The sequence below is a fragment of the Bombina bombina genome, chromosome 5 (assembly GCF_027579735.1).
Source record: "Bombina bombina isolate aBomBom1 chromosome 5, aBomBom1.pri, whole genome shotgun sequence".
Taxonomy (NCBI): domain Eukaryota; kingdom Metazoa; phylum Chordata; class Amphibia; order Anura; family Bombinatoridae; genus Bombina; species Bombina bombina.
Window position 1 is genome coordinate 319144289 of NC_069503.1, and position 18299 is coordinate 319162587.

At 38.1% G+C, this 18299-nt stretch overlaps 1 protein-coding gene across 1 annotated transcript in view; it reads right to left on the minus strand.

The window, feature by feature from the left end:
• VWDE (von Willebrand factor D and EGF domains) overlaps nucleotides 1-18299 on the minus strand; it is a 258980-nt gene that overhangs the window by 102519 nt on the left and 138162 nt on the right. Inside the window, 2 exon segments of the mRNA XM_053714104.1 lie at nucleotides 3884-3988; nucleotides 9367-9522. Coding sequence (XP_053570079.1) covers nucleotides 3884-3988; nucleotides 9367-9522 — 261 coding nt within the window.

Here is an 18299-nt window from a genome sequence, read left to right on the forward strand (position 1 = left end):
ATAGCATTTTAAATTAACATTTTAAAGAAATGTTTTTACTGTATAGAAAAAATTTAAATGAAACTGTTTTTCTCTGTCTGCTGCCCCCGATGGTCAAAATCCAGTATTACAGCCAGAAGGCCTTTGGCTGTTAAAAATGAAATTTCCCAGGGCAAATCCGATAAGACCTCCAAGGTGTCCAATGAGATGTTCAGTTTCGAAGGGCCTCCCAAACCAATTCATCAATGATGGTACAGAACAAAAAGGGGTGGGGTTATATCACATGATAAAACCCCAAGCATATGAGGAGGCCTCTGTCTGTCTGCTAACAGGTAACTGAAATTGGCTGCGTTTGAAATACAGTAACTAAAAGGTATAATAGCTACCCTTACTTTTCCACATGCAAAATACTCCTTTTGTATTCTGAGGTGAAATTGGACCTGTTGAGAAATATTGGAAGCTGGATATCGATTTCATTATATCTTGTAAAGTATAAGAGATTGCTAAATATAGATAATATTCAAATCAAAGGTATTTAGTAATTATAATCAAAGCAGGTCTAAAAGAACAAATTGTATTTTAACCTTGTGTTTCACAGTCCTATACAGTGTTAAGCTTGTCTGTTGTATGCTAAGTAATTTATCTTTGCAAATATATAAATTTATTTTAGAATTTGTCTTAACTGTAGGTAACTAAGAATTTAATTCAGCTTAGATAAATTGGCATAGGAGTTTGGTTGTTGGCACAAATAATATATACAATTTCTGATGTTTTAAATTGGAATTATATAAAATATATTGTGGCTAAATAGCTGATTGTACTGTTTGAATGTTAGTGGCTCAGATTCTGGTATCTTATGGTATTTTAAATGCAACTCTGATTTAAGAGACTATTGTGAATAAGGCAACTTTTATGATCTTTGCATAGCATATTATAATAGTTTAAACGTGTATAGTATTGATTCATATCTGGTTTCCTACAAATATATTTCAATGTGTCTATAAATTTTAACTAATAAAAAGAATTCAGGAATTTACATTAATTTTATTGTCTTGGTATATGCATTTTATTGGGGTTTTATTTTAAAGAATAATTATTAAATATATTGTATTATAACCCGGCCATATACTGACAACTGCCTTAACCCTCTTGGGCATGGAGGTCACCAGAGCTTCACAGGTTGCCACTGGGATCCTCTTCCACTCCTCCATGATAACATCATGGAGCTGATGGATGTTAAAGATCTTGCACTCCCCCACCTTCCATTTGAGGATGCCCCACAGATGCTTAATAGGGTTTAAGTCTGGAGACATGCTTGGCCAGTCCATCACCTTTACCCTCAGTTTCTTTAGCAAGGCAGTGGTTATCTTGGAAGTGTGTTTGGGGTCGTTATCATATTGGAATACTGCCCTGCGGCCCAGTCTCTGAAAGGAGGGTATCATGCTCTGCTTCAATATGTCACAGTACATGTTGGCATTCATGGTTCCCTTAATGAACTGTAGCTCCCCAGTGTCGGCAGCACTCATGCAGGCCCAGCACTCCCATTACCATGCTTGACTGTAGGCAAGACACACTTGTACGCCTCACCTTGTTGCTGCCACACACACTTGACACCATCTGAACCAAATAAGTTTATCTTGGTGTCATCGGACCACACGACATGGTTCCAGTAATCCTTGTCCTTAGTCTGCTTGTCTTCAGCAAACTGTTTGTGAGCTTTCTTGTACATCTTTCGAAGAGGCTTCATTCTGAGATGACAGCCATGTAGACCAATTCGATGCAGTGTGCTGCGTATGGTCTGAGCACTGACAGGCTGACCCCCCACCCCTTCAACTTCTGCAGCAATGCTGGCAGCACTCATACGTCTATTTCCCAAACACAACCTCTGGATATGACGCTGAGCACGTGCACTCAACGTCTTTGGTCGACCATGGTGAGTCCTGTTCTGAGTGGAACCTGTCCTGTGAAACCACTGTATGGTCTTGCCAACCGTGCTGCAGCTCAGTTTCAGGGTCTTGGCAATCTCCTTATAGCCTAGGCCATCTTTATGTAGAGCAACAATTTTGTTTTTAAATCTTCAGAGAGTTCTTTGCCATGTAGTGCCATGTTGAACTTCCAGTGACCAGTATGAGAGAGTGTGAGAGTGTGTGTGGAGTTATTTTGAGGGGACAGCAAATTTACACCGTTATACAGGCTGTACACTCACTACTTTACATTGTAGCAAAGTGTCATTTTTGCGAGACATTGTATGTATATATATATATATATATATATATATATATATATATATATATATAGTTCAAAGAAAAAAAGGCAGGCACTCTCCATTTGTATTTGCAAAGTTTACTTAAGTGACGTTTCGGGGTTTCACCCCCGTCCTCAGACTTACAGAATGTAAGTCTGAGGACGGGGGTGAAACCCCGAAATGTCACTTAAGTAAACTTTGCAAATACAAACTGAGAGTGCCTGCCTTTTTTTCTTTGAACTGTTTGTAACCCTTTGCTGTGCACCCCAGACAGGAGTTGGGAGTGCTTTACTGCTTGACCTTGCTTATATATATATATACATATACATACATATACATACAACAACTTTAAAAAAGAAACACTGTACTTGAAATGGTATCTTTCTTTTTGAAATTTTATAAAAATGTATACAAACTCTTGCACCATCACCCATGACATTATTGGTATAAACATACATGTATGATAAGAACTAAGGAATATATTAATCCTATGGTACAATATATATATATATATAATCTATATGGCTCACATGGATTTGCAGTCTCTTGTTCTGAAAATCTAATAAAAAAGCATGTGATAAGAGGCTGTCTGTAGTGGCTTAGAAACAGGCAGACATTTAGAGGTTTAAATGTTATAAAGTTTAATAATATGACAATGTTGGTTGTGCAAAGCTGGGAAATGGGTAGTAAAGGCGCTATTTATCTTTTTAAACAATAACAATTTTGGTGTTGACTGTCCCTTTAAGATTAATTATAGAAACTGAAACCTTAAAATATAGAAAATGGATATAGCTAGGACCCTTATCTAGTTCCTAAACCACCTACAGTTGTCAATCAGTTGAGGCTTTTCATTCTTTTTTTTCTACATGAAAAATGAAAAATGTTTTTATTTATAAGCCTTTGTATATGCAAAAGAATAACATTCCCGGAGAAACACTCATTACATTGATGTCAAGCACATGTTCCAAATGTTTTATTAATTTATGAACTGCATTACTTTTTGCTCTCCCTAGGTTTTCACATAAATCTATAGACTTGTAAACAGAATGGAATACACATTTGTAAATAACCTTAAGTATCCATTGGGTAAAGTAGTATAATTAAACTTTGTTAGTTACATGTATATCCCAAATGATTTTCTGCACAAAGAATGTGCCTGTCTACAGGGCTGGCATTACCATAAAGGCAAACCAGGTGGTTGTTTTTAGACACAGCATCAGGAATTGCAAAGTATACAGCATGGTCCCCCTGTCAATAGGTGTGTGCGCTTCTGCGACTAGATTATTATTTAAATTAAACTATGTAACTATGGGTCACACACGGATAGTTAAACTGCTTGGATTACATTATGCAGCTGCAAACTGCTGAACTCTGGGAATAGAAAGCATTCCAACTTTTTGTAGAGCAGCAACATTGCAATGTGGTACTGTAATTGTGGCATGGGACCAAAAAGTATGCAGGAGGTCTATTGAAGGAATATAAAGAACAACACAAATAAAGACAGCACATTATATATATACAAAGTATTGTACCAGCAATAACTATCTCAAATAAAAACAAAATCCTGTTATTGTGTCTGTGAATAAGAGCGTCTAACTTGAACTTAAATATTCTATATGGAATGCAAAAACAAATGAAATAAAGTGCAGCACATTATACCTTTAGTGTGCATAGTCCATCTGATTGTGGATCACAGGTTTGACATGCTCCATCGTATAACGTCACAGCTCTATGGTTACTATAGGTATAGCCATCATTTGATACCTGTGGGGATGGTAATTAAAAATGTTTTAAAATATAAAACCTTTTAATGTTATGAATTACTCACCTACTAATGCCCAGTTGCATACAATGTAGCCTACACTGTAACTACATCCTACATAGGCATATCTGGCTTTAACTCAGTTTGCTAGAGCACTGTATTCTCCATTACAGTTTCATAAGCAATTACAATTCATGTTTTCAACCTTATGAAGTAACTGCTGATTTAAAAGGATATGAAACCCACATTTTTTTTTATTCAATGATATAGAAAGAACATACAATTTTAAACAACTTTCCAATTTACTTCTATTATCTAATTTGTTTCATTCTGTTTATATCCTTTGTTAAAAAGCACATCTAAATAGGCACAGTAGCTGCTGATTGGTGGCTGCACATAGATGCTGCGTGTGATTGGCTCACCCATGTGCATTGCTATTTATTCAACAAAGGATATCTAAAGAATGAAGCAAATTAAATAATAGAAGTAAAATGGAATGCTGTTTAAAAAAGTTCTTTCTAAGAATTATAAACTTGGATAATAATAATAGATGCTTAACAACTGTAGATTACTTGTTCAGTCCATGTTTTGTGTTTAAGTGCTTTGAGTATCCTTCGGGGAACAAAGCATTATAGATAACATGATTATTATCTACCCTTGGGGGCAATACTAATCATAGGGACAAAAACATGTAGAATAAAATCCTCTAATTTGTTAGAGGATGTTTGATTGCACTATTGCTTGCAAATAACTACTCATTTATAACCTCTAAAGTGGTTAAACGCGCAGTTAAAGTCATTTACCAAACAGCAATGCAGTACTGGGACCTAGCTGTCCACATCTGGTGAGCCAATGACAAGAGACATATATGAATGGCAACCAATCATTAGCTAGGTCCCAGTAGTAAATTGGTAACAGAAGTAAATTGAAAAGCCTATTTAAATAGAAAGCTCTATATGAATATTAAAAGTTAAAATTTTACTTTTGTGTCCCTTTAAATACTGAACCAGAACGTTTCTTAAAAGTTAAAGAGACATAAACACTAACTAGAAATTGCATTATATGGCCCCAAAACAATATTTTCAAAAGTTATTTCTATATATTAAAAATACTTTCTAGTGTGTCCATTTAGCTAATCTTAGTGTGCACTTGCTGGAGACTCACCCACCATACAAATACTACATACACAGCTCAGCACCTGGTACTTCCCTCTGAATAGTGCATGCTGGACTGGAGCCACAGCATACGCTCCCAATTTGTAATACAAAGAGTGCAATGTCCATAGAACTATAATATATTCAAATATTTATTGTAGCTTACAGACAGGTAAATGTGCGATGTTTCTAGCATACAAGCCCTTAATCATGCCGTGATCATTACATGATTAAGGGCATGTGTGCCCAAAATGTCGCACATTTACCTGTCTGTAAGCTACAATAAATATTTGAATATATTATAGTGCTATGGACATTGCACTCTTTGTACTACCATACTAATAGGCATTTCTCATAAATTGGTAATTATGTACAGTATGTTTATTTGTACTAAATGTTGTAAATTTGAGTAGTATCCATATTCAATTCGTTATTAGCAACAAATTGCCTTTGCAATATTTGTAACAAAAATTACACAAATTAACAAAATCTACTTTAATTTGAGGCGTTATCTTAGCATAGGTGTCAGTGTTATGTAATATGGCCACTAACCACAATTAAGAAACTTACTAGCACCATTGAAGAATATTTTAGATTGAATATCCCCTCAACGGCCAACAAATATACAATATGGGAAGCACACAAGTGCGTGCTCAGGGGCGAATTAATTAAATTAAAGGCTCATTTCCAAAAATTACATCGACAGCAATATAATGAGCTATCAAACACCTTTGCCCGACTGGATCTGGCCCACAAACAATCCCCTACAAACCCTGATATACTGACTGACTTACAAAACGCTAAACAAGCATTAGACGGTTTCCTACAAATAGAATACCAGACACTTCGCGCAAAAACTAACAGCATGTTTTATTATGAAAGCAATAGGTCAGGCAAGTTATTAGCAAGAGCCTTGAAAAAAAAGAGATTGAAATCTTATATTAACGAATTACAAACACCTAATTGTCCCCACACCCTAAAAACTACTAAAGAAATTCTACAATCCTTTCATGACTACTATTCCACCTTATATAATATTCAAAGAAATGCACCCTCTCAAGGCCCTACCCCAGCTCTGATCTCTTATATTTCCAGCGCACATCTACCCACTATAACAACTGATCAACTTAACACCCTTAACAAACCCATTACCCAAATTGAACTCACCACGGCCATAAAATCACTTAACAATGGGAAAAGCCCAGGGCCAGACGGTTTCACTGGAAAGTACTACCACACCTTCTCTTCTCAACTATCCCCTTATCTCACTCAATTATTCAATGAAGTAACGGACACTAACCCGTTCCCCCAATCCATGCTAGAAGCGCAAGTAGTAGTGATCCCAAAACCAGGTAAACCCCCTACAACGCCCGCTAACTTTCGCCCAATCTCCCTCCTTAACATAGATATCAAACTTTACGCTAAAATATTAGCCACCCGCATTAACCTAATACTCCCAACAATTGTACATATTAATCAGGCAGGTTTCACTCCTCTTAGAGAAGCTAAAGATAATACGACCAAAATTCTATTACTAATGGAACATGCAGTTCACAACCATATCCCCTCCGCGTTCATCTCTATGGACGCGGAGAAAGCCTTTGATAGGCTAAACTGGCAATTTCTGAAGGAGACACTTTCCCAATTTGGCTTCGACTCGACCTTCACTGGAAAAATATTCTCCCTTTATAACAGTCCCCAAGCCAAAATAAAGTTGAACAATACCTTGTCCCAACCATTTTCAATCACAAACGGAACAAGACAGGGATGCCCCCTCTCCCCTATATTATTTATCCTTGCAATGGAGGTCCTAGCATCACATATTAGACACAACACGGACATACAGGGGTTCAAAATTGCTCACCAGGAATATAAAGCTACCTTATATGCTGATGACCTCTTTCTCACACTAACACGACCTCAAAACTCACTTCCCCCCCTCATTCAAACAATACACCAATACGGCAATTTTTCAAACTTCAAAATAAATATTACCAAATCAGAATTGCTCCCACTTGGACTACAGACGGAGGAAATCACTGCCATACAAGCACTCGCTCACTTTCGCATACAACCACGCGCTATAAAATACCTCGGTGTATATATCTCCCACCACACGCAAGTCACACTGGACACCAATTATAAAGCCATAGCCGATTCAATCCAAAATATACTGCGCTCCTGGAACAATAAACCACTCTCATGGCTAGGCAGAATTAATTCAGTCAAAATGATTCTTCTCCCCAAATTACTATACCTCTTCCAAACACTACCGATCCCAATCCCCAAATCTGTGATACACAATCTTCAAAAATCCTTCATCTCCTATATATGGCAACACAAAAGACCTCGGATAGCTACTGCCACCCTTTATCGCTCCAAAGAACTGGGCGGCCTTGGGATCCCAAACCTTACCCAATATAGACTGGCTAGCTTCTACACCAGAATAATACATTGGTGCAGACATTCAGTTCACAAAGAATGGGTTCTTCTAGAGCACTCGTTATCGAATACTTCACATCTTGGCAGCAAATGCTGGCTACATCCCTCCAAAAGAAACTTACCTACATATCTACCAATAATCACTAGAGAAACTTTAAAACTGTGGGATACATCCATAAAACAACATAACCATATCTCAACTGTACCCTCCCCACTAACACCCCTTTGTGAAAATCCAGATTCTCCAATACCATTCCCCACACAAACATCTCAAACACCTCACATTATAAACTCCTCTCCCTGCCTTACAGTCATCCAAAATGGGAAAATCAAACCCTTAACCGAACTGGCCCCCATCCTGGACAAAATACATATAGAATGGTTTAAATACCAACAACTAACAGACTTCCTTGTCAAACATCCACATAAGCTATTACTTTTTCGCCCCCATACGGGTTACGAAAGCAGCTGCATCTATGACACCCTTCACAGGGGCTTTCTATCTTTTACATACCAATTACTTACGCAACCGAGCAGCACATCTCTCCCCTCGTACACGCAAAAGTGGGAAACAGAGATAGGCACTACACAAACCCCTAAGGAATGGCAAAAAATCTTCACTTGCATGACAAAATCCTCCTCATCCATTTATGTAATGGAAATGAATGTTAAGTTACTATATAGATGGTACTATACACCTCACCGACTTCACACCATTTTCCCTACACACTCACCGGAGTGTTGGAGAGGTTGCCACAACGTTGGCACTCCCACACACATCTGGTGGACGTGCCCAACAGCCCAAACATATTGGGAAGCTATCAGAGTCGAATTCGAAAAAGTTCTATCTCTAAGTCTCAGGCTCGACATCTGGTTTTTCATCTTTAATAAATTTACCAAAATAACTTGCAAACTCCGACTAGCCCTACTGACCATCATGACAAACTCAGCAAAACGACTAATTCCCAAAAACTGGAAATGCAATACACTTCCATCTATCCAGGTCTGGAGAGAAACAACCACCCAATCTCTTCAACTAGAAAAATATCGCTTTACTCGTAACAAACAAGTAGCCGACTATGACTCGATATATTTTTTGTGGGAGGAATATCTTAATCAGACGACCCCCACACCCAAAACCACCACCCGAACATCCACTTCTTAAATGCATATTCACTGACTACCCTTAGCTGACAACACAGATGCCTTCTCCTATTACTTTGACTTGAGCAGAAGGTCATTTTAAGAGCCCGATAATCACTGTCACAACAATTTACGTTTCTGCAGGAATCACGTACATATGAATATACATTTATACATCCATTTGAATTGTTCATTGTATTTTCTCATTCACTTAATTGAATTGTTTCCTTTTTTCTTTTTTCTTACCTAGTTTAAATAACTTACCTATGCAATCTAAATTTGCCTATTGAACGGTAAATATATCTACAACTCATATATGTCGAAACACTGTGTTATGTATATGGAATCATTGTAACCACATTGTTGCATATGTAACTGTTTTAATTCTGCGTTATACGCAGTAATTTTATGTTCAATAAAGCTTTTGAAAAAAAAAAAAAAAAAAAAAAAAAAAAAAAAAAATATGGCCACTAACCAATCTGACCCTCCATTAAAGAAGTTTGGGTGTCCCTGATATAGGTTATAGTGCCCTATGCAACAGGAATGCACATAAAGAATTTGGGGAACTATTGCCTGACTGTAAAAATAAATCTTTATATATAAGCATTATGGTAAAATAATAAAATGCATTAACTTGATACCTTAATTTGCCACTTTGCAATTGGTTTATCATCCACTGAACCAATGCCATCAGAATGGTTGTCCTCTATTGGAATCTGACAATCAATAGCTCTGGTATTTCTGAAGGATGCATCCATAAGTACTGGGTTGTTAAGGATCCATTTGCCACCACTGTACTGGGAGTAAGGGTAGAAAGAAAAAATATATGAAAGTGGTTTAGCTTTAAAAGAACACTAACATGTTTTGCTTGATTAGAACACGATTAAAGGGATACTTAACCCAAATCTTTTCTTTCATGATTCAGATAGAGCATGCAGATTTAGGCAACGTTATAATTTACTCCTATTATCAATTTTCTTTGTTCTCTTGGTATCTTTATTTGAAAAAGCAGGAATGTAGGCTTATGAGCCAGCCCATCTTTGGTTCAGCACCTTCTTGATGATTGGTGGCTAAATGCAGCCACCAATCAGCAAGCACTATCCAGGGAGCTGAACCAAATAGCGTTTAACTAGGTGTGCTAACCCTAGATGAAATATTAATATTTCCCATTCCATTGTTCTTCACATAGCAGAATATGTTCTAATTATTCTTAAAAACACACATATATATATTATATATATATATATATAAAAATAAATAAATATATATATATATATATATATATATATATATATATATATATATATATATACGTTCATACAATAAAAAGGAGTTTAATGTACAAATCCGGTTGAGTACTTTTCACTTTGGGACACACACACTTTATATATATATATATATATATATATATATATATATATATATATATATACAGGGAGAGCAGAATTATTAGGCAAATGAGTATTTTGACCACATCATCCTCTTTATGCATGTTGTCTTACTCCAAGATGTATAGGCTTGAAAGCCTACTACCAATTAAGCATATTAGGTGATGTGCATCTCTGTAATGAGAAGGGGTGTGGTCTAATGACATCAACACCCTATATCAGGTGTGCATAATTATTAGGCAACTTCCTTTCCTTTGGCAAAATGGGTCAAAAGAAGGACTTGACAGGCTCAGAAAAGTTAAAAATAGTGAGATATCTTGCAGAGGGATGCAGCACTCTTAAAATTGCAAAGCTTCTGAAGCGTGATCATCGAACAATCAAGCATTTCATTCAAAATAGTCAACAGGGTCGCAAGAAGCGTGTGGAAAACCCAAGGCGCAAAATAACTGCCCATGAACTGAGAAAAGTCAAGCGTGCAGCTGCCAAGATGCCACTTGCCACCAGTTTGGCCATATTTCAGAGCTGCAACATCACTGGAGTGCCCAAAAGCACAAGGTGTGCAATACTCAGAGACATGGCCAAGGTAAGAAAGGCTGAAAGACGACCACCACTGAACAAGACACACAAGCTGAAACGTCAAGACTGGGCCAAGAAATATCTCAAGACTGATTTTTCTAAGGTTTTATGGACTGATGAAATGAGAATGAGTCTTGATGGGCCAGATGGATGGGCCCGTGGCTGGATTGGTAAAGGGCAGAGAGCTCCAGTCCGACTCAGACGCCAGCAAGGTGGAGGTGGAGTACTGGTTTGGGCTGGTATCATCAAAGATGAGCTTGTGGGGCCTTTTCGGGCTGAGGATGGAGTCAAGCTCAACTCCCAGTCCTACTGCCAGTTTCTGGAAGACACCTTCTTCAAGCAGTGGTACAGGAAGAAGTCTGCATCCTTCAAGAATAACATGATTTTCATGCAGGACAATGCTCCATCACACGCGTCCAAGTACTCCACAGCATGGCTGGCAAGAAAGGGTATAAAAGAAGAAAATCTAATGACATGGCCTCCTTGTTCACCTGATCTGAACCCCATTGAGAACCTGTAGTCCATCATCAAATGTGAGATTTACAAGGAGGGAAAACAGTACACCTCTCTGAACAGTGTCTGGGAGGCTGTGGTTGCTGCTGCACGCAATGTTGATGGTGAACAGATCAAAACACTGACAGAATCCATGGATGGCAGGCTTTTGAGTGTCCTTGCAAAGAAAGGTGGCTATATTGGTCACTGATTTGTTTTTGTTTTGTTTTTGAATGTCAGAAATGTATTTTTGTGAATGTTGAGATGTTATATTGGTTTCACTGGTAAAAATAAATAATTGAAATGGGTATATATTTGTTTTTTTTTAAGTTGCCTAATAATTATGCACAGTAATAGTCACCTGCACACACAGATATCCCCCTAAAATAGCTAAAACTAAAAAGAAACTAAAAACTACTTCCAAAAATATTCAGCTTTGATATTAATGAGTTTTTTGTGTTCATTGAGAACATGGTTGTTGTTCAATAATAAAATTAATCCTCAAAAATACAACTTGCCTAATAATTCTGCACTCCCTATATATATATATATATATATATATATATATATATATATATATATATATATATATATATATATATATATATATATATATATATATATATATATATATATATATATATATATATATATATATATATATATATATATATATATATATATATATATATATATATATATATAAGCAAAAAGTCAGGTGCACTCTCACAAACAGTTCATCCAGTGCCAGGGTGCTAGATAAGGAGTAGAATATGGCAAGCAGTTGACAGCACTCTCTGGTCTTGATAATCAAATAGATTTATTTAGTGATGTTTCGGGGAATACTCCCCTTCATCAGACCAATATTACATTCAGTGAAACAAACATTTATACCCTCACATAGGGCCCTCCCCCTGTGGAAAAAACGCCAAAAACTGTTGCCATGACAACAAGTTTTTAGTAAACAAACCCAGAGTGCTATATATACTACAGTGAAAAAAAACAAAAAATATAAACATGCTGTGGCTCATACTCATTTACGGGCAGATATAACAGCAGAAATATAACATAATTAAACATAGAGAAGCATATTAGAGAGTCCAGGGTTGCATGTCAGATAAACCTATTGTGTTAAATAAACCTACTGTGAAAGTTAGCTGTGGTACAGAAACATTACACACATGTATGCGGTTGACAAATATCATCAATCTTAAGTCATCATACTAGCACAATGTTGCAACAATATCCAGAACCCACAGCCTAGATAAGACAAGAAAGTAACAGATAAACTAGCTACTGGGGTATAATGCAACATCAACACTGTGTTCCACGTGTCATCCATACTACATAGGACCTGACAATCATTTAACCGGGTATACTGGGGCTAATGAAGAAAAATGCTGCTAAATACCGTGAGAAACAGAACTGTAAACATTACCCCCAAACGTCAATTAATGATCTCGGTCAAGTCAGAAGCGCGCGCAGCAGCGATCAGGTCTAAAGCTGTAATAGTGATTTGTACCTTGTTTGAACGTTGCGCTAGACTGTCGCAGGGTGATCAAAACAACAAGAAGTCCGTCCTAAGTGTCTGCACTCCAGATCCATCTTCAGCCTACCCAGTGGCGTCACTAGGGGGGTGCGGGGGGTTCACCCCTTTTTTTTTTTATATTTTATAGAAATTCAAAGAAATACAATGTAGAGATGCATATATTTTTTATTAGAGTGGCCAGCATTTGTGAACATTAGTGGGACTGGGAAAGTTGTAGACACTTAATTTTTTTGAGCCAGCGCTGCAATTTTCACAAATAGTTTTCCCGGCTGCTTTTGCTTGTTTGTACTTTGCTCCTCCACTGCCCAATTTCACTATGAATATTGTGGGTGTGCCGTGGGGCTTGCAAAGTTGCTCTGCTAGCCTAAACCTGCCTGCCTATCTGTGCTCACTGCTCAGTGGCGTGTGGAGCAGTGGAGTCACTCACTGCTGTGCTGTCTCTCTAATCGGGAACTGGGAAACACTGTCTCTAAAGAAAAGGAGCCACGTATGATGCCCACCAGACCGGTACGGTTACGGTACACTAAGTTCACACTGAAGAGGTAGGAGGGGAGGGCAAGCGGGGTCTGGGGGTGGGCAGAGAGCAGAGGTGCTTGGCCATAAGAAGCGGTAGACACGCGGCCCGGGGCTGTGCACTGACAGACTTGGAACAGAGTATGAGAGCAGAATTTTCTTAGTTTGCACACCTAAACCTTTTCTTTAGTGATTTCTTTTTAGAGGGACCTGTTTATCTTTCATTTGATGCTCTGCTGAGCCAGGGAGCATCTCTAAGCATGAGCTTTATAATTAATGCAGTGCAGTTTACATATTTTGTATGTATGTGTGTCTGAGTTTTTGTGTGTGTGTCTGTGTTTTTTTGTGTGTGTGTGTGTCTGAGTGCTTTTGTGTGTGTGTGTGAGTGATTTTGTGTGTGTGTCTGAGTGTTTCTGTGTGTGTGTGTGTCTGAGTGTTTCTGTGTGTGTGTGTCTAAGTGTTTGTGTGTGTGCCCGAGTGTTTTTGTGTGTGTGTCAGAGTGTTTTTGTGCGTGTGTCAGAGTGTGTTTCCGAGTGTTTGTGTGTGCATCTGAGTGTGTTTTTAAGTGTGTCTGAGTGTTTGTATGTGTGTGTGCCTGTGTTTTTGTGTTTGTGTGTGTCTGCTTTCTGGGGGGAGGGGGGGTGACACCATAACGTACCGCACCGGGTGACACCAACCCTAGTGACGCCACTGAGCCTACCGGTAACACATCGGGGGAACAGGGGCCGCTAAGTAGTATCAATCGGCCGTATCTATCTGCGCATGCGTATCGCAAAGAGGGAGATACCCCCTACTCAGATCTAAAACCACCAGATAGGTGGAGAGGGACAAGCCCCTATTACACACAAGGATCGCCATAGCCTGGCCAGAAATAGGTGGCTGTACGGGGCAAGTAAGAAGCAATGTTAAACCTCTGAGGAGTAATTAAAAGTCACGAGCTGCCACAAACAGACTGTCAGTCTAAAACAGACTACAATGTACATACCTTAATACAAAGGGGACCCCGGGGTGGAGCGGACATGTAGGAGCTCCTAAGACAGAGGACAGAGTCCCGAGTACCAATCTATAGAGGTGTGGATCAGTCGGGCCAAGTGCAAACTAGACTCTATGGACATATGTAAAAAGGTGCCCAATATATTGCAAGAGGAAGTAGCATACTCAGGCTGGGGCACTCAGTGCCCTAAGACAGAGGTGACCCTACCGGGATGGGTGGAAATTAATCCCCCAAAGATATAGAGAATCAATAGCTACTATGCATATAAACCAAAAGAGGGTATCACTTATGCAGCAAATGGTATATAGAGTCACCAGCCCACTACAGGGTATCAGAATAGGAGTATGGTGAATACAGGCTAGAGGTAATATGTTGTTAGTCAAGGCAGATATCAAAACCAATTATAATAAAGAAAATAATAACAAAATATTAAAAAATAGTAATCAAGTGTCACAAAAACATAGGGGTTACATAGTAACTATAGTCTCGTATAGGCATATACATAACAAGTACATAATAGAGGGCAGGTCCTTATGTACAAGCAAAACCTGCTACCTATGGTTCCATACGGATCCGAGGACCTAGTGGTAACAGCTGTGCTTATTGACGGGATATCCTCAGCAGGCTTCTCACAAGAAGCAATGCCAGTCAATTCCCATATTAAGACCTTTGGGGTGGATAGTGCCTAGTTTGTAAATCCACTCGGCCTCTTTCTTCAATAACAATTTACCCCTGTCCCCTCCACGGGTCAGAGGAGGGACATGGTCAATCAATGTGTACCTGAGATCGGCCACAGTATGGCCATTCTCCATGAAATGCCTCGCCACAGGCTGATCACTAGTGCCATTTTTAATTGCAGTACGAATGGCACTCCTGTGATTTGCCATCCATTTCCTAATGTCGTCAATTTTTTCACTGTATTATGTATAGCACTCTGGGTTTGTTTACCAAAAACTGGTTGTCATGGCAACAGTTTTTGGCGTTTTTTCACAGGGGGAGGGTCCTATGTGAGGGTATAAATGTTTGTTTCACTGAATGTAATATTGGTCTGATAAAGGGGAGTATTCCCCGAAACGTCACTAAATAAATCTATTTGATTATCAAGACCAGAGAGTGCTGTCAACTGCTTGCTATATATATATATATATATATATATATATATATATTTATATATTTATATATATACACACACATACAGTATATACATATACACATATATACTGTACGTACGTACGTACATACATACACACAGGGCTTTTTTGTGGGGGTACTCACCGGTACTGATTACCCCCACCTCTGCCAACTTAACAGGTAATATTTGTAATCTTTATGTAAATACAGCTGCAAAATACATCAAACGTATGTAATCTTGTCCCTTTGATTTTATCAAAGTTACTGAACAGAATAGATCAATAAAAAATCAATAAGTACCGGCACCTCTTTTTTTAAATGCATATGTATTTATCCCTATGTTAAAGCAGCCTTTTTTTTCTGACACTTGAGATGTCATATTTTTGAGCCCTTATAACTTTTTTTGCAATTTTTTGTTAATAATTAGATAGTGCGACCCCGACGCACGTTAAATTCAACTGCACTTGAGCGAACCTGTTAACTTTCAACTTGTAATGTGAGTGCTACTTCCGACACACGTAAACAGTCTCGATAAATTCCCTTTCCCTTGAGTGCAATAGTTAGCGTGCCACTCGTAATCTAGCCCTATGCAAGTTACTAAAAGGCTTACTATGTGGAATATGGTCAAACAAGGCACACTGCATAGATCTCCAGGGTGTTTTGTATTCACATTAAATCTATGATTAGGCAGGATATATTAACGATTCTGTTAATACTGACATTGCTTTAAGGAGTGATAGTCTAACACAGCTCAAAACTGCCAGTTATTTATTTTAGCTGGGAGTAGATTACTGTATTTCTTGCCTCAATATGATGTGAACTGCTTTACACTAAGGAATTGGGCTGATTGAATAATGTAAAATGTCAGAAACTGTTAGCCCACACCTGATTAAGTGGTGAGCTAATGATAGCGCGGGACTTGATATGCAATATCGCTGAAAGGGTTAGCATGACTGATTTCGCTCAAGCACAACCTATGCTTTTAATGGATTTTGCAACCATGCTAACTTTCACTCATATTAAAAGTTAAAAGTTATAGTTTACATTTGAGCTAAAGCCGAAACGGTGCTAGAATATTTAGTGCTACTTTAGACTTTAAGTAGAATGTAAGGATTAAAAAAAAAAATCACAAAAAACATTAAAATGAACTATTACACACATAAATATACTTTTTAAAATAAAACATATTTTAAAAGAATTAAAATGGATATGGTATTTGGAAAAGTGTTAGACTAGGAAGGGTCTCAATGTGTGTACCTATATATATCCAAAGAAAATGCATTCATAGGACTTTAGGATATCAATAAGTCAAAATGTTGACGTTTCGGGGACTGATTTATCCCCTTCTTCAGAATAACAATAATATGCCATAATAACACTCTTACATAGTGTATACAGTGAAACAAAATCAATTAATCCAAACCTGGTATGAACAATCAAACCAAACATGCAAGATTCAGAGCTGGAACACATGCCATGCGTTCCACAGAACCGGAAGTGACCTCACTTCCGGTTTCGGAATAACAAAAATATACATCAATACAATTTATACAAAATAGGTGAACATAAAGAACAATACACATCACAGACACATCAACACACGTAATGTGAATGAATTCTAGTGGGTATACCTTCAACTTTCAATAGATGTGGTGTATGGCGATATTCGCTGTGAGCCAGACTTGAGGGTCATTGGTTGCCATGGTAACCGCAGATGCTGTCAAATGCGAGTGCCTGTACGCATGACTGTACCAAGAGAGCCTCATGTCCTAGATTTCTGTGCATAATAAAATAGTATGGATTATACAATGTGTATATGTTTTCAGTGTTAACAATATTTAGATTCACAAGAATCCTGTCAGACAAGAGTGCTGGCCGGAGGGACTAAGAGATGTACGGTTTATCACATATCCATTCATGTGATAGAGCACCCAAACATCTTTATTTTTTAGTATCTCATCAAAGTGGTTACAAATAAACCAAATGCCATGAATAATATATACAAAGTTTACTAGTGTCTTGAACAGATAAATTCAACAGAACAAATGACTATGGAAATATATATCATAGACTTCATTCCTTTGGAATCAGGTTAGTAGTTACATGTATGCCATAAAATACTTAATATATATGCAAAAATAGATATACTGAATGCCCAATAGGGAACACCGAATCTCAAGAGTGACTGAAAATCATCTGTGAAATTGTAGAGAAATATGTCAGGGTGTATACAGGATCAGAGATACGATTCCAGCAAACACCCCAGGCACCAGTAATGTACCAGGAGAGCATGCAGACCAAAAGGTTTGCCGCAGTCCTGATAGCCACTGTCTCCACTTGCACAGAGATACCGCACCCCTGGATTGTATAAGGTGTAATCTCCTATATGATTGCCTTAAAATCAGGTGTGGAGTTGAGGCCACGGGGTGGATGCTCCCCAATCTGTATATCCATTCCGCTTCCCATCTCAGGAGAATGTTTTCTCTGTCTCCACTCCTGTCCAGTTTTGGAACATGATCGATGAGGATAGTTCTTATAGAAGATACCGGATGGCCCCTCTCAGCGCAGTGGCGTGCCCCAGGTTGATCAGAGTAGCCTTTGTCCAAAGCCTGCCTTATGGCCGATCTATGATTAGCCATTCTTTCTTTCATGATACCCTGCATTTAATCCACATAGTAAAGGGCACAGGGGCAAATGAGGATGTAGATCACATATGTTGTGTTATATGAAATAGAGAACCTGATTCTGAAGGTTTTATTTCTGTGGGGGTGATGAAAGGATTTTGTTGCAATTAGGATGTTGCAAGTTACACATCCTAGGCATTTGTAGCAACCTTTGATATTGGTCCTCTGTCTATGTTGGTAACAAGAGTTAGGATCCGTCTTGACTAAAAGGTCTCTTAAGGTCCCTTAAGTTGGTACCTAGTCTATA